The 27,064-nt window shown below is 45.8% G+C and overlaps 2 protein-coding genes across 3 annotated transcripts in view; both read left to right on the top strand.

Moving 5' to 3' along the window:
- Positions 1–3,512: 3,512 nt before the first annotated feature.
- DNAJC22 (DnaJ heat shock protein family (Hsp40) member C22) lies at positions 3,513–8,111 on the top strand. The gene is made up of 3 exons (XM_032420937.1): positions 3,513–4,092; positions 5,204–6,161; positions 7,529–8,111. Exons 2-3 carry the CDS (start codon positions 5,322–5,324, stop codon positions 7,712–7,714), a joined length of 1,026 nt encoding a protein of 341 aa, XP_032276828.1. The 5' UTR covers positions 3,513–4,092; positions 5,204–5,321; the 3' UTR covers positions 7,715–8,111.
- Positions 8,112–21,194: 13,083 nt separating this feature from the next.
- Positions 21,195–27,064, top strand: part of SPATS2 (spermatogenesis associated serine rich 2) — a 139,317-nt gene continuing 133,447 nt past the window's right edge. For both annotated transcript variants that reach the window (XM_032420435.1, XM_032420436.1), the window contains exon 1: positions 21,195–21,496. The gene's annotated coding sequence lies outside the window, so the exon portion shown is untranslated. The remainder of the gene's footprint in view (positions 21,497–27,064) is intronic.

Here is a 27,064-nt window from a genome sequence, read left to right as displayed (position 1 = left end):
GCCTCGACCCTGGTACTTGACTTCCTTGAGCTCGGCCTCTCAGCCGTTGGAGCTGGCTCTGGTTGTAGAATTTGGGGAGTGGGGGCGGGAACCTAAGCCCTCTCCTTGGGTTAGGCGATTTAAGGTCTAAGAAAGTGTGTAGACAGGCCTTAGGACTGGGCGCTTCAGCCTGACCTGGGAGGAATTGTGCATGTCTGCGCACACAGAGGTGGTGTGTGTGACAGGGATTGATTGATGCGTGTGAGTCACACGTGGAAGTCAGTGACAGTGTGGGTCAGTTTTAGGAACGTGTCGACCTGATTTTGTCAGTGGTGGTGTGTGTTGTGTGTGTCTAAGGATCAGCCACAACCTCTTCTTTCGTGTCTGCGCTGCCCCCACCCCACACACACACTACTCGCTGTCAGCTCGCTCCAGTTCTGTAGGAAATGGCAGTCTGCACAGTGACAGCTGAGGTATGCTGCTGGGAGTGGGGGGGGATAGATGTTAACTGTGAGGATGCTGGTCTGGACAAGTGCTCCTTTCCATCACGTCCACCCCAGACATCACCCCTTTCCCAACCTTCCTGAAAGTAATGGATGCTTTTTCCAAAGCCTGGAGACCCAGTTGCTGAGTCCTGGGGAAGGAAGTGGTTACTAGAGTTTTCTATAGTCCACACCCCTATATATACACAGTCTTCATCACATACAGGATGTGTTCTCCAACACATCTTAGTTCCCCAGGCTGGTGGTGGTCAGAGAGGAGGACGTGGATCTCAGTCAGGGGTCAGACCATCAGACCTCTTTGGAACCTGGGCTAGTGGCCCCTGGGACCCTTATCTTTTGGATCTCAGGTCCAGTTACTAGTTGAAACCTTGGGAGAATAAGGCTAATTCTAGTCTGATTCCTCTCTCTAATAACTCTTTCTTCACCTGGCTTTGTCCTCCCCCACTCTCAAACACACCAGAAGGTTAAGCCTGACTTCTTTCCCAGTCCTGAATCTCCTGGGTCTATAGGGCAGAGTTGGGGGGTGATTCTGGATCTCTGGTCCCCCGTTTTGTTCAGTGTGTCTTTCAGCCACCTTCCTTTTGCCTTGCTCTTCCTCATAGCTAGGGTATCTCTTGGAGCCTCTATATCTTTCTCTCTGTACCTCTTCTTGTGCCCATGTTTAGGGATCTCCTCCAAATTTGTCTCCCTACATTTTGGGGGATGTCTTTGTTCCTCTGTGGCTTCTCCGTTTGGGAATATGCCAATGCAACGGTGAGGCCCATGGGAATGGGAAAGGAAGCAAGGCTTCCTTCCTGCCCGCATCTAGAGACTACTGCAACCCAAGGATGGCCACGACCCGGTCGCTTCTCATTCAGGGCACAAGCACCTGGTCGATGCCCCGCTGTCCGCCCCCACCCCCGCAGCCGCCCTCCTCCATCCCCCCCCCCCCCCCCCCCCCCCCCCCGCCCCTCCGCCCGCCTGGAAAAGGCAAATTTGACATTTTTAAATCCCGAGCCTTAGAGGGATCGATGCGGCCCGGGGGCCCCGCCCGGGGTCGATATTCCTGATTGGGAAGCGGCCGCTGCGCCGAGCCCGCGTGTAAATCACCCGGACTGGGGGAGGGGGCACGGGAGCCAACCGGGTCCCAGGCGCGCGGAGCCCGGCGGGCTCCCGGCCGGGCCGACCCTAGGGCAATGGAATGAGGAGACCGACAGGCCTCAGAGACGGGAGACAGGCCCGCGCAGGGGTTCTCCCCCCTCCCCGGCCCAGCTCTGCCAACTCTGCGGGCCGGCTCCGGTCTCGCTTCAGCGGCCGCCACCCTCCGTTGCCCCTGGAGCCGCCGGGGAGGCCGGTGTCGGAGCCAGCCATGCGGCGGCTCCTCTCAGGCCGCTCCCGCGGGGCCTGGGCTTCGGCGGCGGCTGTCACGAAGCCGACAGGCCGGGCGGGCCGGCAGGGGCGGGTGGCGGGGGAGAGGTGCGGGGGGAGGAAGGCTGGCGCGGCTCTGGCTCACAGTGGGCGCGCAACAGATGTTTGCGCAATTGAGGGACAAGGTGGCGTGGGGGCACCGAGCGGCTGGAGGGCGCGGGCGGGGCCAGGGGTGGCCTAGACCTGTGGGGGGTGGGAGTCTGGCCATCCAGCGGGAGTGAGCAGGCATCCGAGGGGCGCTCTGGGGACGGCTGAGCTGGGATAGACCCCCTCCCGCTGTGGCCGGGGTATCAAGAACAAAAGAGAATGGGCGAGCGGGGAAGTTTGGGCCCCACATACAACTGCCGCGGCGGCCCCTGCGCTCCAATCCTCACAGTCCTCTGTTGGGGAAACCGAGGCAGCCGAGGCTGAGAAGGGCCAGGACGGTTAAAAAAGCGGGACCTGCAGCGAGGCTGGGGCACCGACCAGAGTTCCCGCGTGGGTCTCTGGATTCACCTGCCCGCCCCGGTCCGCTTGTGGGTAGATACTCCGCCACCGCAGTTCAGACCCTCCCCTCCCGCTTCAGCTTGTCAGATCCCCCCACTTCCCACCCGCGCCAGTTTATAGAACAACAATTTGGGGAAAACAATCCGGGCCGAGTGACGGCCCCGTAATTGTGACAAAGTGAGTGCGGGCGGCTGGAGAGAGCGCTAGGGCGGGAGCGCGGCGGGGCGAGGCGGAGGCAGGGGCGCCTCCTGCCCGCCCCGCCGCCCTCTCGTTCTCATTCCGGTCACCTCCCATCCCTCTCCTTGACTCTTCTCCAATTCTTCTTCTCCCGGCCCCTCGCGCCGCCCTTCGCTTGTTCCTCCATCAGTCTTCCCTTTCCTCTCGGTAACTGCTCTTCTCCCGCCCCCACCCCGACAGCCCCTCCCCCGGTGCGCTTTTTCTTCCCTCACTTCTCCCTCTCTCCTCCGCCCTCCACTCATTTCTCCATCTTTTCCGCGCACTCCTGTCGCCCTTGGGCCCCTGGCTCCCACCGCACAATCCGCTTCTCTCCCCCTCCCCCGGCCCTCGCTTCCAGGGATCGAACCCTGAGCCCGGTCCCCGACCACCACTCTCTGGGAGGCCAGCACCGCCCAGCAGCCCTGGGTTCCTCGGGCCTCGGAGCTGGCGGCGCGCGGCGGCCCAGGGGCCAGGCGGCCTACCCGTTCCCTCCCCGTTCCGCCGCTGCCTCCCTCACCCCGCTTCCAGCGCGGGGAGCGAGTTTGTTTGTCCAGCGGCGGCCGCCGCCGCCCGAGCTGTTTGCTGAGCTTAGCGCGCCGCCTGGCAGAGCGGGCCCAATTAAGTCTCATTCATTATTCAGCGCCCTGTCCGCCCCCGCCCCCCAGCTGGCGGCTCCAGCGTCGCTTTGGGGCCCCTCCCAGCGCTGGCCCCTCCGTGAGCCCTCAGGCGCCTTAGGCGAGCCGCGTTCCCTCCCCGGGCCGGGATAAGGGCTGAGGGGCTGGCGCTGTGGAGGAACAGAAGCACTCTGTCCGCTACGCGGAGGAGACGGGCGTGGGGGCCACCAGGCCCACCGCACCCCCAAGTCAAGGCTGGGGGACCTTGGAGATCCAAGCCTTTCCTCTACAGAGGAGGAAACAGGCCCCAGAAGCGGCGTGACTTGGCCAAGGTCACGTAGCAGAACGAGGATTGGAGCCCAGGGCACTGAAGCGAAGGCATCTTGCATCCCAGCTCCTTCCCAGCATCGAGGTGGGAGGAAGGCCGACTGCTCTGGTGCTGCGGCCTCGCTCTCGCTCCCGCTCTGCTCTCCCGATGGGACGCCCCTCACCCCATATCCCTTTTTGCTACTGATTCTGCCTCTTGCCCGTAGACCTCAGGATACAGCGGACTTGGGCTCCGGCTAGATCTGGAGGCCCCTCAGGTCTCAGGCTCAGGTCTCGATGTAATCCCCCTGACTGGCAGGCCTGAAGGTGGGGCAGACGAGGCAAACTCGGGGGCTGGAGGTCCTCTCTGAGGCCTCTGCATGGGTGAGTCAGCCTTAGAAGAATTGGAAGTGGAGCCATCCATGGCAGTCTTGAAAGAAAACGGAGTAGGAAGAGAGCGCACCCTGAGGTGAGGGACAAGACACCCTCTCGTCTGTAGGGGTGGAAAGGGGCGACCAAAGACCTATTTCTGCGTTTGTAGGGAACCGCTCTGGTCTGCTTTGCCCGGGCAACTGGACAAGGTGAGTCTGGAGACCCGCCCGGCCACGCCCTTCCGTAAGCGGCAGCGCCACCTGGTGGCGGCAGTGCCGCGGTGCAGGCGCGCTGGGCCCGGAGTGGGGCGCTGCGCCCTCCCCTTTGAGCCCGGGGAGGCTGGATGCGCCCTGAAAGCCTTACACCGAGTTTTCCCGAAAGGGCGGGCGAGAGGGAGCCCGAGGCTGAAAGGTGATCCCGAAGAGGCCGGGGAGGGGCGGGGGGTGCTTAGGGAGGGGCCTGATCCGGATGGCCCCACTTCCGTGACACAGCAAACACAGAAAGACAAAGTCCATTTGGATGCAAGTGGGAGCGGAGTGAGAGGGGCCATTTTGACTTTCTAGTCAAAGGAAATGACTGGTCTGACGGGGTCTGGGAGCCGGAGTACCCAGGTACGGCCGCCCACCCTGGGACTAGCAGGTAACTGGCTGGTGGTCTTGAGGCCCACTCTACGTAGCGGGGAGACACTGGCAGGCACACCTTTGCATCTGGTTTGGTGTTCTGGGTGTTCATCAGGCCTCTTTGTAGAGACTCCAAGTCTGCCTTTGCGGGGTGCCAGGGTCTAGGTCAAAATGTTAGTTTTCCAGAGCTGTTTAAGTGGAGGGACCTCAGGACCCTCTTTCAAGTGTGACTTGTGGGAAGATTGCGTGGTTTGGAGAGATGGGAAGGCTGGAGAGGGGCTGAAACCTTGGCCGTGTGTCTGAGGGCAGCCATAGGGTGAACTTGAGGAGCGCTGGGAGGGGCAGGGGACTTTCAAAATGTGTAGAAACTTTAGAAGGGCATTCTGTTCACTCCTGTTCACTCCACTCCCCCCATAAGTCATTCCAGGAATCAGTGGTCTGAAACTTAAGCCGCTGCTTTTCTGTCCGTGTGCTGAGTTCTACATCAACTGAAAGTATTTAAAAACATTTTTCTCTCCTAAATTTGGAGTGGCTATGCTTGTAAAAAAACAGAAATGAGGTGCCAAACCAAAGGGTATGGGAGAATCTGCATTTCAGGGACACTCAGGAAGATCTGCACTTGATTATTGTTGGAAGGAGAAATGGTTTGCTGGGTTGGGACCTGGATATAGTCTTACCACTGCTTTTTTCCATCTCTTAGGGTCTAAGGATAACTCTGGGACCATAACAGCCATGATTCTCACAGATGACCCCAGATTTCTGCATTCTGGGCAATGTCAGGTGCCACTGAACTTGATCTGACACCCTTTCGCTAGAGGATGGCCAAGGGGCTCTTGGTGACCTATGCCCTCTGGGCTGTAGGGGGCCCTGCTGGGCTCCACCACCTATACCTTGGGCGGGACAGTCATGCACTGCTCTGGATGCTTACCCTGGGAGGGGGTGGGCTGGGCTGGCTCTGGGAATTCTGGAAGCTCCCAAGCTTTGTAGCTCAGGCCAACAGAACCGAGGGGCAGAGGCAGAGCTCCGGAGGGAGGACACCCCCTCTGAGTCTTATTCGCTTTGTCGCCCAGATGATAGTGGGCATCTATTTTGGCCTGGTGGCTCTCATTAGCCTTTCTTTCATGGCCAACTTCTATATTGTGGGCCTCCCACTGGCAGTTGGCTTAGGGGTCTTGCTGGTGGCTGCTGTTGGCAACCAGACCTCAGACTTTAAGAATACTCTAGGGGCAGCATTTCTTACTTCCCCTCTCTTCTACGGCCGCCCTATAGCCATCCTGCCCATTAGCTTGGCTGCCAGCATTACAGCCCAGAAGCATCGCCGCTATAAAGCTTCAGTTGGGTCAGAGACGCTCAGTGTTCGGCTCTATCGTCTGGGCTTGGCTTACCTGGCTTTCACAGGCCCACTAGCCTACAGCGCCTTTTGCAACACAGCAGCCACCCTCAGCTATGTGGCAGAAACCCTTGGCTCCTTCTTGAGTTGGTTCAGCTTCTTCCCCCTCCTTGGCCCCCTCACGGAGTCTGTCCTCCTTCTGCCTTACCGGGTCTGGAGGCTGCTGGTGGGGGATCCTGGCTTCAGCAGCGGCGACTTCCAGGAGTGGGAGAAGCTCTATGAGTTTGTTAGCAGTTTTCAGGAAGAGAAGCGTCAGCTGGCTTACCAGGTAAGGCTTTGTTCTCTCTCATTCCTGGCTGGGACAGCTCTGGGAGTTAAGCTAAGCTTTATTGGAAATGATGCCCCCTTCCGTGGAAGTACTGTTTTCATGTCTGCTGGGCCGGGCCCTAGAAGAGTGTCCTGATTTCTTTGGGCTTCTGTGTGCAATGGGTGAAGGTACAGAAGCTCTAATAGTGAGTGGGAAAAGGATACATATATGTTGTTTACTTTTTATTGAGATACATATAAAGTGTATAAGTTTTATGTATACATCTATGTAACCACCACTCAAATCAAAGTATAGGATATATCCAGCACTAAGAAGGTTCCCTTGCATCCCTCAGAGGGAACCTCTATTCTGACTTCTGTTACCATAGATTAGTTTTGCCCATTCTTGAACTTCAGATAAATGGAATCATTCAGTATGTACTCTTTTATGTCTGACTTCTTTCTTTTAAAAATTAATTTATTTATATTTTATTTATATTTTATATTTTATTTATATTTATTTTTTAAAGGTAGTCTCCATTCCTTGGGGCGCCTGGGTGGCTCAGTCGTTGGGCGTCTGCCTTTGGCTCGGGTCATGATCTCAGGGTCCTGGGATCGAGCCCCAGGTTGGGCTCCCTGCTTGGCGGGAAGCCTGCTTCTCCCTCTCCCACTCCCCCTGCTTGTGTTCCCTCTCTCGCTGTGCCTCTCTCTGTCAAATAAATAAATAAAATCTTTCAAAAAAAAAACAGTAGTCTCCACTCCTAACATGGGACTTGAACTCACAACCCTGAGATCAAGAGTCACATGCTCTACCAACTGAGCCACCCAGGCACCCGTCCGACTTCTTTCATTCAACATTATGTTTGTGAGATTTATTCATACTGTTGCATGCAGTATGAATAAATACTGTTACAATTATAAATTGTTTCCATTGTTGTATAGTATCCCATTTTATGAATATACTACACATTATCTATCCACTCTACTGTTAATGAACATTTAGGTTAGTTCCAGTTTGGGACCATTCTGATCAAGTTGCTGTGAACATTCTTGTACATGTCTTTGGTGGATAATATGTACTTATTTCTCTTGCAAGGAAGAGATCTTGTCAGGGATGTGAAGTCCCAGGTTAGAAAATGGGCAGCTGTGATTCAAGGCAAATCTTCGTTCTTGCCAAGAGATCCAGGCTAGCCCATGTTTCCAAAGGCTGGATTCTTTTTTTTTTTTTTTTTCAAAGGCTGGATTCTAATCTGAGGCTCTTGGTCTTTCTCTCAGACAAGTAGAAGCCAACTCCAGGGATAGCACAGCCTCCTTTAGCAAGCAAGCAGGAGAGGCCCAGGTGCTCTGAAATTTACGGAATTCTAATTTGTCAGCTTCTGTTTCCCTAAGGTTTTGAGTCTCTCAGAGGGGGCAACAAATGAAGAAATACATCAAAGATACCGGCAGCTAGTGAAGATCTGGCACCCTGACCACAACCGGCACGGAACTGAGGAGGCTCAGAGGCATTTCCTGGAGATTCAGGCTGCATATGAAGTCCTGAGTCAGCCCAGAAAGCCCAGGGGATCCTGGAGGTGAGAAGAAATTTCCCCTCGGGGATGGACTCTTTCTGGCAGAACAAAGCAGCTTGTCCCAGCCCAGCTTTGCCCACTTGGGTCATCCCAATAGCGTTAAAGAAACTTGACTGTTTGCAGTGGGGATGAGAACAACTTAAAGGGGTAAGAAAGCTTTTGTGGTAGAAGAATGTATTTATGTTGCAAATTTCTGAATTCTCATTATTGTATTCCTGACAATTTCTTCTTAAAATCAGATAGTGAAATGAAAGGCATATTATAAAACCAATAAAATATCTTTTAGAGAATATACTACCATGCCCTACCCTGTTACGTTGATGAGTGATGGAGGAAGGTTGTTTATCAATTTCATTTCACTCCTTTCCTTTCTTTCCCTTTCCTTTCCTTCCCTTCCCTTCCCTTCCTCTTTCTCTTTTTCTTTCTTTCTTTCTTTCTGAGTTAGGAGATTGAAGGAAAAATATGAAGGTTCTACTATTTCACAATCTGTCCTGTGACAGTAGGGATAAGAGAGGGGTTAAATTTTAAAATTTCAGAAAAATATCTTAATTCCATTTATAGGAGAGCTTTACTAGGAGCTACACTTTTCCCAAGAAGGAACAAGCTGCTGTGGGGTGCGGGTAGTACCCCCATCACAAACTCTTCTGCTTGATAAAGTATTGTAGAGAGCCCTCAGATTTTACATGGGTGGTTGGACTGGCTGAATTCTCAGGTGTCCCCAAAACTTGGGGTATGACTCTGAACTACATACTCTGCTGCCTAGGAGCTTACAGTCTGGTGGGGGATATAACATACACAGATATCAAAGTTCACCTCCTTCAGTGTTTTGAACTAAGTGTCATAAGAAGTATAGAGTGCGGGGTACCTGGGTGGCTCAGACGTTGGGCGTCTGCCTTTGGCTCAGGTCATGGTCCCAGGGTCCTGGGATCCAGCCCTGCATCTGGCTCCCTGCTGGCCAGGAAGCCTGCTTCTCCCTCAAGCCACTCCCCCTGCTTGTGTTCCCTCTCTCTGTCAAATAAATAAATAAAATCTTAAAAAAAAAAAAAAGTATAGAGTGCACTGGAACATTGGCGAAGGGACAGATGACATTGTTTTATGGGGACTCATGGGAAAATTCATGATTTTATATCTCATGTACCTTTATGAGAACTTTGGGGAAACTCTAGGGAACCAGCAGCTTGAGCATCTCAACAGGGTCTTATTTAGTTCCTATGTAACCAGCCACGTGCGGAAGAAACAGCCTAGGATACACAGGGACACTGGAGAACAGAAACATGATGTTAAAATTATATACCTTTACTCTAGCTTTCTTGCTCTTCTTTTGTGTTTGTGTACATCCCTCAAGCTTTTTTTTTTCTTCTTTTTTTTTCCTGGAAATTAACTGAGTGGTATATATATATTTTTAAAAAGCAGAATTATTTTGGCTAGTATTCCTTGCAGATTACAACAAAATATGGTCTTATCAATGGAGAAGAACGAAATTTGTAGATTTTTTTCTTTGTATTCATGTATTAAAAAAATAGAAAAATTTTTGCCAATGAATTTATATACCATGATTTTAAGACCAAATTAACTTTTACGTCTTTTTAAAGTTGCCAAAAATTGATATACACTTCTTCTGAAAAACACAATTTGTCAGATTATCACATGGAATTTTAATGAGGCATTTTCATAGGCTATTGATTAGTAACTTATTAACATGATATGTAGTACTATTTCTGCAAAATGTAAATATATTAAAAATAGTCTATAAGGAAAAAGAGACAAAAGAATGATTAAGGGCTTTACTTGATTTGAAAATTATTGTATTGTTCTCAAATTTTGTTATGAGCTTTTGATACAAAAATATAGCTATATGTTAATTTATTCAAATAGGAACTATCAATGAGCAGTTTCTGTTGTTTAAACATGAGCAATGCTACAATAAATATCTTTAAATGTGTGTATCAGTGCTTTTTGTTTTTTTGATGCTAGATTCCAATAAGCATAATGTGTATTTTATTTTATTTTTATTTTTAAAGTTTTATTTATTCATTTGAGAGAGAGAGAGAGCATGAGCAGGGGGAGGGGCAGAGGGACAAGCAGACTCCCCGCTGAGTGCTGACTTGGGGCTCAATCCCAGGACCCTGAGATCATGACCTGAGCCGGTCAGATGCTTAACCGACTGAGCCATCCAGGCACCCCCCAGAATGTATATTTTAAATTTTCATTGATACTGTATCAGGTTACTTCCGGAAAAGATTATAGCAATTTACACTTCCACCACCAATGTAAGAAACTGGCCCTTTCCTTGTAACTGGAATGGACATTACCACTCTTAAATTTTTGCCAAGATGATAGGTAAGGAATAGTATTTGATGACTTTAATTTGCCTTTCCCTGACTCACAGTAAAGTTCGGCATCTTTTCAAATTTTTTCGGGTACTTGCATTTCTTCTTCGTGAGTGCCTGAATGTATTATCTCCCTTTTTTAAAAAAAAATTATGTTTCTGCTTGTCTTTATGAAATCTATTTTGTTGGTATCCTTGCTTGTTAGGAACCTTAACCCTTTGTCATAGGCATTATAGATATTTTCCCCCAGTCTATGATTTGTCTTTTGACTTTAAGCATAGGTTTTATGATCAGAAGGATTAGTATTAGGATTTGAATCTGGTTCCATGATTTTCTAGCTGTTTGTGATCTCGGGTTTCTTTAGTCTCTGAGAGCCTTAGTTTCCCCTAAAAACTGAGATACTACTTTGTACTTTTTTTTTTTTAATGAAGTAGGCTCCATGCCCAACGTGAGGCTTGAACTCATGACCCTGAGATTAAGAGTCGTGTGTTCTACCGACTGAGCCAGCCAGGAGCCCCCATAGTATGTACTTTTTTTTTCTTCCAAGATTTCATTTAAATTCAAGTTAAACAATAGTATATACTTTTAAAGGATTGCTGGGATAAAGAAGCTACCATATGTAGAGTGAGCAAATATAACTTTATTTTTTTAAAGATTTTTTTTACTTATTTGAGAGAGAGAGAATGAGAGAGAGCGAGCACATGAGAGGGGGGAGGGTCAGAGGGAGAAGCAGACTCCCTGCTGAGCAGGGAGCCCGATGTGGGACTCAATCCAGGGACTCCAGGATCATGACCTGAGCCGAAGGCAGTCGCTTAACCAACTGAGCCACCCAGGCGCCCGCAAATATAACTTTAATGTAACACTTTCCCCTTTTCAGCCCATGTAAGGAAATAGGGCTTGAGTGTCTAGGGAGTTAACTGGTATGGAATGAAGGTTCTACTTGTAAGGCTGAATTTTCTTAGGGTTAGTATTAGTGTATTTTCTATTTTTAAGAAAATTTCCTCTTGATTTCTTGAAAATCACTGTAATGCTTACAGATAACAGTTAGAAGTAAATAGGAATGATGGATTGGTTGTGTTGTGGGGGTAGGATTGTCAAGTGGTCCCTCTCCCTCACCCATTCTTCCCTAGACTCTCTCGTTTTTTTTTTTCTTTAAGATTTTATTTATTTGAAAGAGACAGAGTGAGAGAGAGAGCATGAGCAGGGGGGAGGGGGAGAAACAGACTCCCCTGCTGAGCAGGGAGCCCGATGTGGGACTCAATCCCAGGACTCTGGGATCATGACCTGAGCTGAAGGCAGTCGCTTAACCGATGAGCCACTCAGGCGTCCCTCTCTCTTGTTTTATAATTAAGAAAAATTCCAGCCTTTTTTTAGCTGTTTATGGGGAACCAGGGAAGTGGTTTAGGTTTGGCTGTTCTTAGGCTATAGTTGTAAAATGCGGCAGAGCTCATCTGGGCCAGTTGTGATAGCAGAAGTCCTCAGAATGAGACAACTCTGAGGGTAAGATGCATCTCTGGGAAGAAGCTGGGGAACTGCTAGTAAGATGGCCCTTTTCACCTGCAGATTCTCCTTGCAGAAATCTCTTGTCATCCTTTGGCAGATTCATTTCGATTAGGGAGGCTGTTCCCCAACATCTGGAGTCTCAGTCCTTCTATGCAGAACAGAGAAGTAGTTACACTCTCTGAGGTGCTACAGCATGGTGGTCTCACACCCAACTCTTAGCCAGGCCACACTGGTCACTTTAGTGTGGATTTGTTTTGCACAGGAGAAATTTTTGTGGGCATGGGCTGGGGCACTAGGTGAGAAGTGAGAAAGAGGTTAAAGAATGTTTACCTCTTAGTAGGAAAGACTGGTTAAACCATATTTGGATTTCATCTTCCTTCTTGTCCTGGCCTGTGAACAGGTACTGAAATTGAGTCCTTACCAGGATTAAACTGCCTGCACCTCTCCCCTCCCCCGACTCCGGGGACATCTGTTCATATGCCTAATAGCCAATGGTGTAGCCCAGCCATTTTTTGAAAAGAAAGAAATGGTACAAAATCATGTGACTTGAGAACTTCTGGAAGGGAATTCTGCTTTTGCCACCAACGCTGGGACATTATAATCACTAAGAGACCTTTCGGGGGATGTGCTTCCCAAAGCACCTGACATAGCAAAAATCAGCTGAAAGTAGAAATTCATTATAAAATAATTACATATTTATATAAACCTAAGACATTAGCAAGTGTGAGGTCTCCCTTATTCTCTACCTGAGCAGATTTAACGAAATTCAATGATTTCATATTCTCCCATTCCCACAAATAAAAAAATGTATAGACCCTTTAAAGAGTTGGAAAGGAATTGAGAAGGCCTCTATGCCAAGTGCTCGTTCAGTGCAGAATCTTGAGAACAGCTTTCCTCAAAGATTTCCATTTCAGCTTTCGCTTCAGTTGGAAATCTGCTCCCTGTTTCACCTTTTGGGCATCCTTAATTGTTAAGTTCTTTTATTGGACTGAAATTTGCTTCCCTGTAATTTCTTTCTAGATCTGCCATCTCTTGTTACAAAGAACAAAACCCAACAAAAAACCCTTTCCTGATAAGAACCTGCCCTTCATCTCCTATCCCTCTAAATCTTCCCTTTTCCAGCTAAAACATTGCCTTGTTTGCGGAAGTGCTGTAGTTTAGTAGAAAGAGACGGAGTGAGGTGATGGGCTGCTCCCTCCACCTCTTGTGGGAAAAGCCTACTGCTTTACCACTCTGGGCCTCAGTTTTTCCTTCGTAATATGAGGAAGCCAGACTTAGATGACCTTAGATATTGCTTTCCACACTGGATGCTGGGTTCTTAACTTTTCAGCTGAGGCTTGTGCTAAATGGTTCTGTTTTGTCATCTTCTGTCTGCCCTCTTGTGGACACTGTCTTGGGAAGAAAATAAAATATTCAGTTGCTTGAAGAACCATATAAAGGCCACCCACCCACCCCCCCACAAAAAAATTCACCTACATTAAACTGTTTTCATGTATTCAAGTTCTATTCTAGTCCTCATCCATAAATGTACATAATTAATTTTTACATAATTGAATCATATCAAGGACACAATTTGGTACGGCTTTTTCCCCCTCACTGAGTCACACGCATTTTATATATTCTTATGAAGGTATATATATGTATATATATATATTACTATGAAGACATACATATATTTAATTGAGATGTAATTCACATACCACAATATTCATCCTTTTAATGTATACAGTTTAGTGGTTTTTAGTATATTCATAAGGTTGTGCAACCATCACCACTATCTAATTCCAGACGTTTTTGCCTTCCCCAAAACAAACCCCGTACCCATTAGTGATCACTCTCTGTTCTCCCCTCCTCTAGCCCCTAGCAACCACTAAGACTTTCTGTCTCTATAGATTTGTCTATACTGGACACGTTATACAAATGGAATCATACAACGTCTCCTTTTGTGTCTGGCTTTTTTTTCCACTTAGCATAGTGTTTTCAAGATTCATCCATATTGTAGCATGCATTATCATTCTATGTTTCTTGTTTTATTTTTTCAAATAGCATATCATATTTTAATGCTGTATAATATTCCCTTTTCAGGAGACATTTAGGCTATTAATATATATATTTTTGTTGTTATAAAGAATGCTGCATCGATATCTTCATGTTTCTAATTCATCTATTCTCTTGAATTATTTCAGAATAAATTCCCATGGGTGGGATTACTGGGTCAAAGGGTATGAACATTTTTATAGGTCTTGTCAATATTGCTCTTAAATTGTGCCCAGAACTAAATGCAATTCTCAGATGTGTTCAGACAGAACGGAGTACTGTGGGGCTATTAAGTTCTCATGGTCTGGACAATATATCATCCTTTAAATCAAGCAGTCTAAGAATTTATTAGCTTTTTTTGGTTGCTCATTGAGCTTATAGCCAACTAAGGCCCTTAGATCTTTTTCTAGGCACTGTGTCTTAAAGCTATGCTTGCATCTACTCTAGGACCCAGGAGGCTTTTTAGGACTCCCTGACTTGAATTTAGTATTTCTTTCTCTTTTCTTTACCAGTAGGTGTTCCTAACAAGCTCCCGGAACTTTGGGTTTATTGCAGTCTTAGCTAAGAACTGCAGATGGCGCCTTAAGGCTGTCGCAAGGGTCAAATAGGTCCCTTCACTTTTTTTTAAGGATCTGTTCGTGGTACCACTTTAGCAGGTTCATTACCATAATTCAGTCCTCCCCTTTTGTTGGGAAGGAAAGAGCAACTGTGAAGTTGGATTTGGGTGTTGTTCAGGGCAAGCTCCAAATGAAGCGTGTTTCCTAAATGTCATTTGATCTCCTGGGGGACTCTGGGGCAGTCTGTCTCATGTGAGAGCTTTGCTTGAACACACATTTCATGCCACTGAGTTTTTGGCTTTTGAAGTTCACACCCTGAGAAGCTGATTTCTTGGTTTCTCTTCATGTTCCTTTCCATCTTTCTCTTGGTCGCTGTAAAAGATTGGAACATGTTCAACTACCTGGTTTTGTTCATTTGTTTTGTTAAGGTGGGTTTTGAACAACAAAAGGAAAAAATTTACATAGTGTCCTGCTGAAAGGGACTTCATTTCAATAATTTGTTGCTCTCTTTATTTTCATTTTCCTTTTCTTCCCAATTCTCTTCTTTCTCCTCACCTCTCATCCACCCTTTCCATAGCCCATATTTGCTTATTTGCAAACGATTACAACTTTTATCGTCACCTTTGATTTTTCTGGATTTAAACCTCACTGACAAGTTTCAACAGTGCCCTGTGTGGGAAAGTTGGAAGGGAATCATTTTAAATCCATTCTGTACCCAACCTTAGTCCCATTTCTGGGCTGGGAAAAGTTGTGGGGAACATTGTCCTCTGGGCAGTGACTGAGTTAGCACAAGAACCTGGCTTGCAAGCACCACCTGAAGGGATATTTTTCCTAGCATCAATAGGTCAGGCACCTTTCAGATGAATTAGTATAAAGAAAGGAACAGGTAGGGTATGGGGGAAATATAAATAAATGTCTTCTATTCATATGTTTCCAAGGCATAGATCTGAGGGCAGTGAGGCTCATTGTTACTCCTTTACCTCTCCCTCCATACCCATAACCACCAGTTTGGACTTGGCTTCTCTTGATACTTTCTTCTTTTCACTCCTGAGGTCCATGGCAGAGAATGTAAATTTATTGCTTTTCTGTGTAATTTGGATTGGCAAGCAAATAGCTGCTACATCTGGGCACATGGTGCTATATTATTTATATTCAGTGACTGGGAATTCATTGCCTCTCAGCAGTTGACTTTTCTTGCACAGTCAGGAGACTGATCATTTTAGACCCATCTCCCTTCCAACTCTAATTCTTTTCTATCAGTGCATTCCTTGTTCTCATGTTCATCCCTTGGCTAATGTCACTCTTCTTTCCTGTAACTATTTTTCCTCTCTGCTAATCCAAATCTTTACACTTCTTTTACATTCAGCTTAAGGTTTATTCCTAAATGATGCCTTCACTGATTAATTCCATCTCCAGTAATCTTTCCCCCTTGAGTTCCTTCAGCATTCTTGTCTAGTTTGGACCATTCTATCAAGCATTTTCTTACATGTTGCCATATAATCATTCTCTGTCTCCTGTTTGTAAGTCTTGTCTCCTTAACTATAGTAAAGCCCCTTGAGGGCAGGGACTGTCTTCTCTCCATGCAAATAACAGGACATTTAACAATGCAAACAACAGGGCATGTTATTTAACAATTTAAAGCCTCCGCTTTCTCATTTGTTACATGGGGATAATAATGCCTATATCACAGGGATGTTGAGACAATCAAATGAGACAATGTGTTGAGAATACTTTATAAACCATAAAACATTTTACAGAGGGTAGACATTATCAATTTTTTAAAAGATTTTATTTCTTTATTTGAGAGAGAGCATGAGAGAGAGCGCGCCTGAGCACACAAGCAGAGGGAGGGGCAGAAAGAGAGGGAGAAGCAGGCCCCCTGCTGAGCAGGGAGCCTGAAGCAGGCTTGGTCCCAGGACCCTGGGATCATGACCTGAGCTGGAGGCAGATGCTTAAATGACTGAGCCACCCAGCATTATCAATTTTTCAAACAATGGTCACAGACTGTATAAATGAAAGAGCACGCTTAAATTCCATGAATGAAGGTACAGCAAAGCAGTGTTAGTTATAAGTCTCACACATAGAAACAAAGTGACTAAAGATCAAATTCCGGGCCCCTGGCTTAGTTGATAATCCATGTGACGCTTGATCTCAGGGTTGTAAATTCCAGCCCCATGTTGGGTGAAGAGATTACTTAAAAAATAATATCTTTTGGGGCATCTGGGTGGCTTAGTCAGTTGGGCGACTGACTTTTGATTTTGGCTCAGGTCATGATCTCAGGGTTGTGGGGTCGAGCCCCATGTGGGGCTCTGCACTCAGTGTGGAGTCGGCTTGGGGTTCTCTCTCTGCCCCTACCCCTGCTTGCTCACTCTCTCTCTCTTAAAATAAATAAGTAAAATCTTAAAAAAAAAGAGAGAGAATCTCAAGCCGACACCCCGCTCAGCGAGGCAGGTAACATGGGGCTCCATCTCAAGGCCCTGGGATCATGACCTGACCTGAAATCAAGAGTTGGACGCCCAACTGACTGAACCACTCAGGTGCCCATCTTTTCTTTTTTTTTAATAAAATCTTTTTTAAAAATGTCAAATTCAAGTTTTTAGTGAACTTATAAGGCACTTTTGCTGAACTGAGTGTTTCAAATATGAGTTTTTGTTTTGACATTGCCACTAATTTTGTGATGTAACAATTCAACCTTTGATAATTTAAGGTCAGCCCCAGCCATAAACATCTGATACACAACTGAATTTGTCTGTGACTCATGTCTTTGGACCTCAGTTTTGTTATCTGTAAAATGAGAAATGCTAACCTAATAACCTAAACAAACCCCTTTATTTTTTTATTTTTTATTATTTTTTTTAAGATTTTATTTATTTGACAGAGAGAGACACAGCGAGAGAGGAAACACAAGCTGGGGGAGTAGGAGAGGGAGAAGCAGGCTTCCTGAGGAGCAGGGAGCCCGATGTGGGGCTTGATCCCAGGACCCTGAGATCATGACCTGAGCCGAAAGCGGACGCGCAACGACTGAGCCACCCAGACGCCCCTAAACAAACCCCTTTAATAGAACTTTATTTTTTATTTATTATTTATTTATTTTTTAAAGATTTTATTTTATTTATTTGACAGAGAGAGAGAGAGAGAGATAGAGAGAGCACAAGCAGGGGGAGCGGCAGGCAGAGAGGGAGAAGCAGGCTCCCTGCTGAGCAAGGAACCCGATGTGGGGCTCAATCCCAGGACCCTGAGATCATGACCTGAGCTGAAGGCAGACGCTCAACCAACTGAGCCACCCAGGCGCCCCTATTTTTTATTTTTTTAAGGATTTTATTTATTTATTTGACAGAGAGTGAGAGAGCACAAGCTGGGGGAGCAGGAGAGGGAGAGGAAGAAGCAGGCTCCCCATTGAGCAGAGAGTCTGATGTGGGGCTCGATCCCAGGACCCTGAGATCATAACCTGAGCTGAAAACAGCGGCTTAACCGGCTGAGCCACCCAGGTGCCCCTTAATAGAACTTTAGAAAATGAATGCTCAAAGAAACAAGAATCCCATACAGAAGTCTCTTAGAAAGAAAAAGTTTCCTTGGGGGAAAGCTGCATACTATACAGTGCATTCATTTAATTATTAACAAAGCACATTACCATATTAAATACCCTGGGAAGTAAAGAAACCAGTTTAACTTTATTTTACACAGTGTTACCCAAATTTATTTGGAACTGGGATAGTTTATTCAGAACTATTTGAATTTCCATGAAATTAATTTTCTAAGATATACAGTTTGGACTATTCATGTGAATATTCTTAGGTATTAGAGGTGGGGCAATCAAAGGGAAAAGTACACCCTTATGAGATGTTCTCTGGTGGTCTTCGTGCCTATCGTGGTTTGGAGCTTCAAATTTAGACAACAGAGACTTCTAAAAGATCATAGTCCTTAATCACAGTCATTCATTATCGTCTTCAAGATAATGAGTAAAATTTTTGTCTCTCAGACTAAATTCAGACCTTTTTTCCTAATGAAAATATAGAATCTGGCAATCAATCACTTCAGATACAAAAAGTCAACTCAAACAAACATATGAGAAAAATTCTGACCTCCAGGATCTATTTCAAACATATCAAATTAGGTCTTACTAGTATTTGCAAAATATATCTGCCAAGGTGAAGATTATGTCATGATTTATCTTTAGTTCTAATTTTGCCACTAAGTCATTAGGTAACCTGGGATAAATTAATTCCCTTAAGGCTGAACTGAGACATATGGGTGTTATTTCAAAATGATCTTCTGTAGTCCTTAGCAGTTACTTTAATCATTTCAGAAATTTGGTTATTTTTCCTTTTTCTTCAAAGTATGTCACAAGTATTATATGTTGACTTTATTACAGCACTTCTTGTCCTCCAGTATAATTAGTAGATAGACTTTAAATAATTTGCAATCATTTCAAAGCAGGTAATTATCACTTTGTTTTATTGTGAAGTATGGCATACGAAATAGAAAATGTATATGTAAAGAACAATGATAAAATTAATCTTCATAATTTAGGTCCGAAAGATATTTTTGAAGCATTTATTCAGTGTCTTTTTGGAGAGATAGAGTACAGCATGGAAAATGGGTGAAGGTGGTCCATGAGCTGCAGGATCCCTCTTGCAAACCTCACTTAGCAAGTCATATATATGACACACCTTCCTTGAAGGACTATTATTTTTTGAGTAAAATTCTTTTTTGCAGAGGCATTTGTCCCAAATGAAAGAACAGAACAAGGCCATGGCTAGGAAAAACAAACACACACACACAAAATTCTTTTTTGAAGGCACCTGCTGCCTCCCCAGGGACTTAGCAAAATGTTCCTTTTGACCACATTCAGAACTCTCCCTTAGAGACCTGTTAAATATGATATTCTTCATAGCATTAGATTTCCAGTCATGTTTTTACAGCTCTCATACATTGGGCCTAGGTATGCTCTTTAATTCACCTCCCTTCCACATATCTACATATGGGATATCCACATATAAAAACTGTCTCCCATTAGACCACTGGCTCTCAGGAAAGGCATCAAGTGTCTTTCCCAACACTATAAGATTTCCAAGAATAGACCTTATTTTCCTCCCAAAGAAACTACATTGGTTTTGCAGCAATAACAGGCCCTATAATGAAGGTGTTTCCCAAGCAACTTTTGGTAGGTGAAATCTGTCATTACGGAAAAGATCTTAAATCCTATTGGTTCAGGTCCCATTCTTCAGCATGAAGTTTCCCATTAACCAGGGCCGTATCATCCCATCTCTATTCTGTACGGGAAGGAAGAGAAATTGTGGAAGAATTAGTCATTCATCCCTGTGTTCCTACACCACTTTGCACTTTTCTGTTTCAACACTTACTACATGCTATTTTAGTTAATTATTTAATAGCTTCTATCCTCCTTTACAATTGGATACTCTCCTTGGGGATAATCTTGTTTTAGTCTTCTTTGTAAGTGACCCAAAACCTAAAACAATGCCTACCTCTCACTGGGTACTTAGGAATTTAGTAAATGAAAAGAGAGCCGATATTTGGACAGTTTGCTTCTATTTGAATCTTTGAGAAAATATTCAATAGTAAGCATGTATTTGAATCTTTGAGAAAAGATTCAGTAGTAAGCAACATATGATATAGTGCCCTAACTAGCTGGATGACCTTGTATTCTGTTTCTTTAGATCTGTAAATGATATGGTTGGATTAGATCAGGCATCATTAACCAGGGGTCAGTGGGCTCCAGGGTGTTTCGACTCTCCAAACTCATGCAAAGTTAAACACAAAGGACCAGATAACTTCAGAGAGATCTTACTCCATTACAGGTACTGGGACTTCAATAGCTAGCAAAAGCGTGGAAAACAAACATGTGCCTGTGGTGTCTAGCTATACACACTCATGTACACTTTCAGGCTTGTCGCTGATGCCAGTCCAGAGCCCCTTATGCTTTGGCCTCAAAAGCTAAGAACATGGGGACAGATTCTGATTAATCTTTTCAGTGTTAACTATCTAAATCCCCAGCCTCTGGCCGCTCCTAATCGACCACTAAGCAGTTGACGGTGGGGTGAGTACTTCACACATGCCCGACACTGGCTAGAAAGGTGCGCTGATATTGGAGATGGTTCTGCCCTGGGGAGGTTGGGAATCTGATCACCAAGCAAGAGGAGTATTTAACATAAAGATTCACCGCCGGCCCGACTGCCCACAGCCGCACGGAGGGATGCAGACAGCTGAGCAGACCAGAAAACCGACTCAGAAACGGGCTTGGGCAGTGTGTCTGGCGGACGTGGTAGAGAACCCTCAAGTGGTTCTAGAGGTTATCCTGCCCCCGACCCCGCACCGGCCTCTACCGACTCCCAGAAAGCTGAGCGGCCGCGAAGTCCGGACGTCCGGGAGTTTCCCGAAGTCGGTGGCTCTGAAATGGCCTTTTGGAGTCAAACTTGGGTCGGGAAAGAGGGTAAGGCGAGGGGCGGGGTCATGAGCCGCGAAAGGGAAGGCCGCTTGAGACAGCCGGTCCCTCCAGGGACCTAGAGATTAAAGCCCTTCGCGAGGCTCCCCTCGAGGCGTCCGCCTTCGGCAATCTCCGGGGGAGTTTCGGCTCTTTCCGGCAGTTCCAGCTCAGGCCCTCCACTCCCCGAGCGCGCTGTTCCCCCTCCTCGCGCCGCCCCGCTCTTTCTGGGCCTGGGCTGTTCTGCACATGGGCACGAGCTCTTGTCTCACCTGTCCCCACTCCCATCTAGTTTGTTCCCGACGCACTCCTCCCATCCCTACTCTTCCTCGTTATTCCCAATTCCCGGCGACGCCCGAGCTCCCTCAACTCAGGCACGCAACCCGGCGGGCGGTGAGAGGCGCGAGGGACGGGGTCACGAGAGGAGCGGTAACCCGACGACTGGAGCCCGCCTCCCGCCCCGCGTCTCTCCACTCACAGATCCCCGGCGCGCGGGCCGCCTCGTGCCCCGGCCTTCGCGCGCGGGTTGGCTGCAACGGCCTCGAGCTCGGCGCGCCGGGTTCGCGCCGGCGCGAGCACGCGCCCTGTGCGCTGGCTGGCTGGCGCGCACGCGCCCGAGCGGGCTCCGGGGCGGGGCGAACAGCGCGAGCCCCGGCGAGGTCGGTGTGGTTCCGCTGGCACTCCGGCCCCCAGCCGCCGCTGCGATCCCCAGCCCGCCGCCCGGCCGAAGCGGGGAAAGGGGCGGTGGGGGCGGGGCGGCGTCCGGCTCTGGGAGAGCTGGGGGAGGAGCGCGGCGGCGACGGCGGCCGCTCTAGAAGAGGAGAAGGAGGCGGAGGAGCTCCTTTCCTCTTCTCAGACCCTGGAGCGTCCGGAACGCAGAGCCCGGAACTGGGGGGACGCGGCAACTGCGGGGGCCCCGGGTAGGTGAGGCTGAGGGTACTGGGTGGAGGGGTTGGTGGGGGACAAGGGGGACACAAAGGTGCAAGAGAGCGGGCTGAGGGAGGGCACGGGGGAGGGGGTAGTTGTTGGGGGTTGGGGTGTGGAGAGGCGGGCGACTTGAGCCCTTTGGGACCTGGAGTACCCAGATGGTGAAAGGCTTCGGGGGTCAGTGGGGCGGACCGAAACACACGGGTCCGAGTTGGGGGGGTTTCCAGGCACAGGCCGGGGAAACAATGGAGTAAGGGGGGACTCTGGTGTGAGCGTGTGTGGGGTATTGGATTTTGAGAAACAACGAGAGATCGAAAGGAATGAAAGAATGGGTCATTTGGGATGAGAAGTACAATGAATTGGGAATGCAGTGGGGATGCGTAAGGTCATCTGCGTGGGTGTCCGAGGTCCTCAGGATTTGGGGGCAAAGTGGGATTTGAAAAATAAAGAGATAGAAAGGCATTTTTGGAATGGGGAGGGGAGGACGGAGAGAAAATAAGGGAAAGGGTAGCAGAGAAATAAAATAGATGTGGTTTGGGCTTGAATTAAAGCGGAAGGGTAGATCTTGTTTGAGAGTATAGGGTAGGTGGACTACAGTGGCATCTTTCTTCTAATTTATCCAGGATGATTGGGTTCTTTTGGAAGGTGGATCTTTCTCAGGTTGGTCCCTCTGCTGAGCAGTACAAGCTGTTCTTTTAATAATTCGGTTATCATTTATAGTCCGTTTCATTGATGAAGCATGCCTGTAGTATTTATTTCTCCTATGATCATCAGGTTACTGTATGTAATTTACCTGTGGTTAATGAAGCAGGGGAGAACATATCACCAACAGTAGGCATCTTGCTTTGAGTTAGGTCAGTGATAATGCAGAGTTTAGGGTGTTTGGGGGGAGAACCAAGAGTTTGTTTTCATTTAGACTAAAAGGTGATGAATAGCCTTGATAAAATCGAAGTTATCTATACTTTGTTAGAATTGTAGTTTCTCACTGAGAAATGTTCATGTACCATCTGCTACTGGTTTTATGCTCCTGGGAGAGTTTGGGTTCTGCCTCAAGAAATTCTTGATGCTGATATCAAATTATCAGGTTGCTTTATACCTTCCAGTTTGAATAAAGGTGATTTGAAAATACTGTGGGAAAGTATTTCTGGGGTTATGATCTTTGCATTGATCTCCTTGATACTTGGATTTCCAAACCAAATATTGAGTGGTACTAGACACAAGATTGCTGACTTTGAAATTGTAGTTACCATTAAGTGTTCATAAATAGTGTTAATCTTTTTATTTATTGGGTATTAAGTTTTGCTGACTCACCTAAGATTTCTGGGAATTTATCCATTTATATTTCCGGCTAGGTCTTGGATGGTAGCATTAGACTATAAAGATCCAAATGTAATGATCTAAATTGTCACTTTTCGTATATCTTACAAAAACTGAACAAAGCAAGGAGTGTCTTCACTAGTGATAATGTGGCTCTTTATTGACCTCCTACAGTGGACTAGGCAAGGTGCTAAGTTTGTTTTGCATGCATTATCTCATTTAACTTAATCCTCACAGTTCTCTCCTATTTTATAATTAAGAGTTTAAATAATTTACTAGGGTCACAGAGGTAGTAACTAAAGCCACATTCGGACCCAGCTCTGTTGGATGCCTTCTTTAAATCTTCACTGCCTGGTTGTTGTACCTGCTTTATCCCTCCTCCTAATCTTGGTTGTAGTACAGGCATCATGAATTGGTTGAAACTTGGGTCTGATATGATAATGGTGATTTATTTTATTTATTTATTTAGTAAAGATTTTATTTATTTGAGAGAGAGGAGGGGGAGAGGGAGCATGAGCAGGTGGAGGGGCAGAGGGAGAAGCAGGCTCCCGGCTCAGTGGGGATCCCAACTCCTGGCTGGATCCCAGGACCCTGGGATCATGACCTGAGCTGAAGGCAGATGCTTAACCCACTGAGCCACCCAGGCGCCCTGATAATGGTGATTTAGATGAATATTGGGTTAGTGGGCTACATCTGTAGAGTTTATAAATGTTTATTGCTCCTGTGATTTAACACATCTTCTGGGGTCCGGATAGTAGAGCTAATCTTGCTAAGGGTTTGATCTGTGAACACTTAATTTTCTGTTTAGTCTAGTGTACTGCTGAGTACTGTGCCTAGGTGGCGCTCTTCCTTGTAGAAGTCAAGGCAGCCAGTTGTGGAGTCAGAACCAATTAACTCTGAAAACAATCGAAAACTGCTGAGAGCTCAAGTGCCCTCCCAAGCACCTGTTGAGTCCACAGTTGGTACGGGCATTATCTCTAAATATAGACAGGATCCTCTTAGAAACCAGGAGTGAAACAAGTAGAACTGAGAGAAACAGCTGGGGCCTGAGGGAGGAGCCATAGGTTGCTGGCCAAAACATCAGCATAGCGCTGGGGGGTTTGATTCCAGGAGTGGCAAAGGGCCTCAGATACTAGTGCATGGCAGGAGGGGAGGGAATTTTTATTTGTTGAGCATTTATGTATTCTAGGCACTGAACTCAGTGTTTTATATATATCACTTCATAAGATCTTCAAACAACCCTTACAAGGTAGATGTAAGTAAGCATTATCCCTATTTTTCAGATGAAGCTGAGAAAGGTTAGGTAACTTGTACAAATCACTTAATAAAAGCAGTGAAGGAAGTTTGTATATATTATTATTATTGCTGCTTGCTGTTTCCCATTATAGAGCTACAATATTAAACACGGGAACTTTAAGTCAGTCTTTAGGATCCACTCTGCTGCTTGTTAGTACAACTGATTATTTCAATATTGTTATTTCCATTGGAGACTGGAAGGAAGAGCTTTGTTTTTTCTGATTTAATTGTTGGGAAGGGGAGCCCATTCATTATTTAGTAAATGACCTCTTGTAGAATATAATTCATCTTCCTCAGTTGCTTGGTGTAAATCTGTAGCAACATGAAAATGGCATGTCCATCCCTCCTATTCTGAGGTCTTGACTTTCAGGTAAGTCATCTAGGCTCTGGAGGATGACATGAAGCATGCCTGTTACAGACTCTTACCACTTTTCTTGATATATTTTTGCCACAAAGGTTTGACCATCATTCTTGCTCGGTTACTTTTAAAAAGTTGTGGTAAAATATAGATAACGTAAGTTTACCATTTAAACCATTAAGTACAGTGGTATTAAGTACATTCACATTGTTATACAGCCATCACCACCATCCATCTCCAGAACATTTTAATCTTCCCAAACTGAAACTGTCAAACAATAACTCCCCATTCCTCTCTTCCCTCAGCCATTCCGCTGTCTCTATGAATATGACTACTCTAGGAATCTCATATAAGTAGAATAATAGTATTTGACCATTTGTATCTGGCTTATTTCACTTAGCATGATGTCTTTAAGGTTCATCAATATTTTAGCTTGTGTCAGAATTTCATGCCTTTTTTAGGACCGCATAATATTCCATTGTAAGGGTATACCACATTTTGTTTATCCATTTAGACACTTGGGTCGTTTCTACCTTTTGGCTGTTGTGAATAATGCTGCTGGGAACATTGATGTACAAGTATCTGTTTGAGTCCTTGCTTTCAGTTTTTTTGAATATATACTAAGAAGTGGGATTTCTGGGTCATATGGTAATTCTGTTTAATTTTTGAGGAAGTGTTGTTACATTTATTTATTTATTTAAAAGATTTTATTTATTTATTTGACAGAGACACAGTGAGAGAGGGAACACAAGCAGGGGGAGTGGGAGAGGGAGAAGCAGGCTTCCTGCTGAGCAGGGAGCCCGATATGGGGCTGGATCCCAGGACCCTGATATCATGACCTGAGCTGAAAGCAGACGCTTAATGACTGAGGCACCTAGGCACCCTGAAGTGTTGTTACTTTTAAAGATTTATTTATTTATTTTAGAGAGAGAGAGAGCACAAGTGGAGGGGAGGGATAGAGGGAGAGAATTTTCAAGCAGACATCTGCTGAGTGTGGAGCCTGACTCAGGGCTCCAACTCACAACCCTGAGATCATTCGTTACCTGAGCCGAAACCAAGAGTTGCACGCTTAACTGACTGAGCCACCCAGGTGTGCCCTGTGAGGAATTGTTACTTTTAAGTGGTGGTTTATTTGTGTTCACCTGAAAGTAGCACTTGGCCTTATGTTTGAGGGATGATGTTTCCTATACTGACTTTTTCTGTACTGTTCGTAGGACACTTGTACTGGAAGTGATTCAAAAGGAAATGATTTACCTAGTTTTCATGGCTCTGTCTTAGCTTCTGCCTATTTATATTTTTGTATCATGACATCTGGCAAGCATATTAAAATACATTTCAACTTAGCAGTAAAGTACTTTTGAAAATCTTTCAGACAATTCAGCTGATGAAGAAAATGGGAGTATCTGTTCTAAAGTGTGAAATATATCCAATGTGGAAGGAACCATTTGTTAAATATAGATCTTTCTAGTCATACCTGTAAATGTGGGTAATCATCTTAAAAATATTATCTGTATGTGTATTTGAAAAATGTTGTCAGTAGTATAGAGCATTTTCAGTTCACTTTGCTGCCTTTGAAATCCAGGGTACTTTTTTCATTTAAAAATGTTTTACATGTATGAGCTGCTGGTTACTGCTTATCTTGTGCATCCCTTCATTCACTGAAAAAAGTTTGAGTGCCTGCCATGTGCTTTAAATATTTCAAGAAGGTAGCTGTAATGCAGGAAGTAAAATTGGCTCAAGTCGTTTGACTCCATTTTTCCTCTATTTATGTGTGTATATATATGTTTATTTATATACACACACATATAAATATATATATATGAGTTCTAATGTACCAAGTATAGTAGATTGAAATAGCTGCAGACTGACAGTGGACTGCCTCTTAGGATAGGTCTAACCTCCCAATTCATTTTTTCTAAGTGTCACAAAGATATTAATTATCCCTGCATCTTGCTTCTTGAGATTATTGTGTTACAAAGGGACTTCAGGCTCACATGCCATTTTCTGGAAGCTTCGTAAAAGAGTTAGCCCACACTTACCTTGGAGGTGGTCTGTTGGTTCTGAAATAGGGTTGACCCTTGAACAATGTGGGAGTTAGGGGCACTGGCCCCTGTGCAGTGGAAAATTTGTGTATAACTTTGGACTTTCCAAACACTTAACTGTGTATTATATATTGTATTCTTACGATAAAGTAGCTAGAGAAAAGAAAATATTAAGAAGGCCATAAGAAAAAAAAAAGAAGGCCGTAAGGAAGAACAAATACATTTACAGTACTGTATTTATCGAAAAAAATCCGTGTATAAGTGGACAAATGCAGTTCAAACCCGTGTTATTCAAGGGTCACTGTATTTCTAAAGATTTAAAGTTTGTAAACACCTTATGTTTAAGTTACTGGATATTAAGGATTGGTCAGAGGCCAGCATTTTGCTCTCCATGTTCAAATCTACCATAGTGGTCTGTAAGGGGGTGCGTGAAATATATGTCATCTTCTACATAGATTCTGCAGGGTTTGAGGATATAGCTATTAGCTTAAAGGCAACTTCTATAGTCATTATCCTATGACTAATTTGTGGTTAGGGGTTACGTAGCG

This window comes from Phoca vitulina, unplaced genomic scaffold (genome assembly GCF_004348235.1).
Source record: "Phoca vitulina isolate PV1807 unplaced genomic scaffold, GSC_HSeal_1.0 scaffold23, whole genome shotgun sequence".
Taxonomy (NCBI): Eukaryota; Metazoa; Chordata; class Mammalia; order Carnivora; family Phocidae; genus Phoca; species Phoca vitulina.
Note: the sequence above shows the minus strand (reverse complement) of the source record. Positions and strands in the feature narration are given on the sequence as shown.

Bases quoted from the DNA above. Each gene is read 5' to 3' on its own strand.
- DNAJC22 (XM_032420937.1), top strand. From the start codon at position 5,322: ATGGCCAAGGGGCTCTTGGTGACCTATGCCCTCTGGGCTGTAGGGGGC. The intron at 6,162-7,528 runs GTAAGGCTTTGT...TGTTTCCCTAAG, and splicing joins AGCGTCAGCTGGCTTACCAG to GTTTTGAGTCTCTCAGAGGG.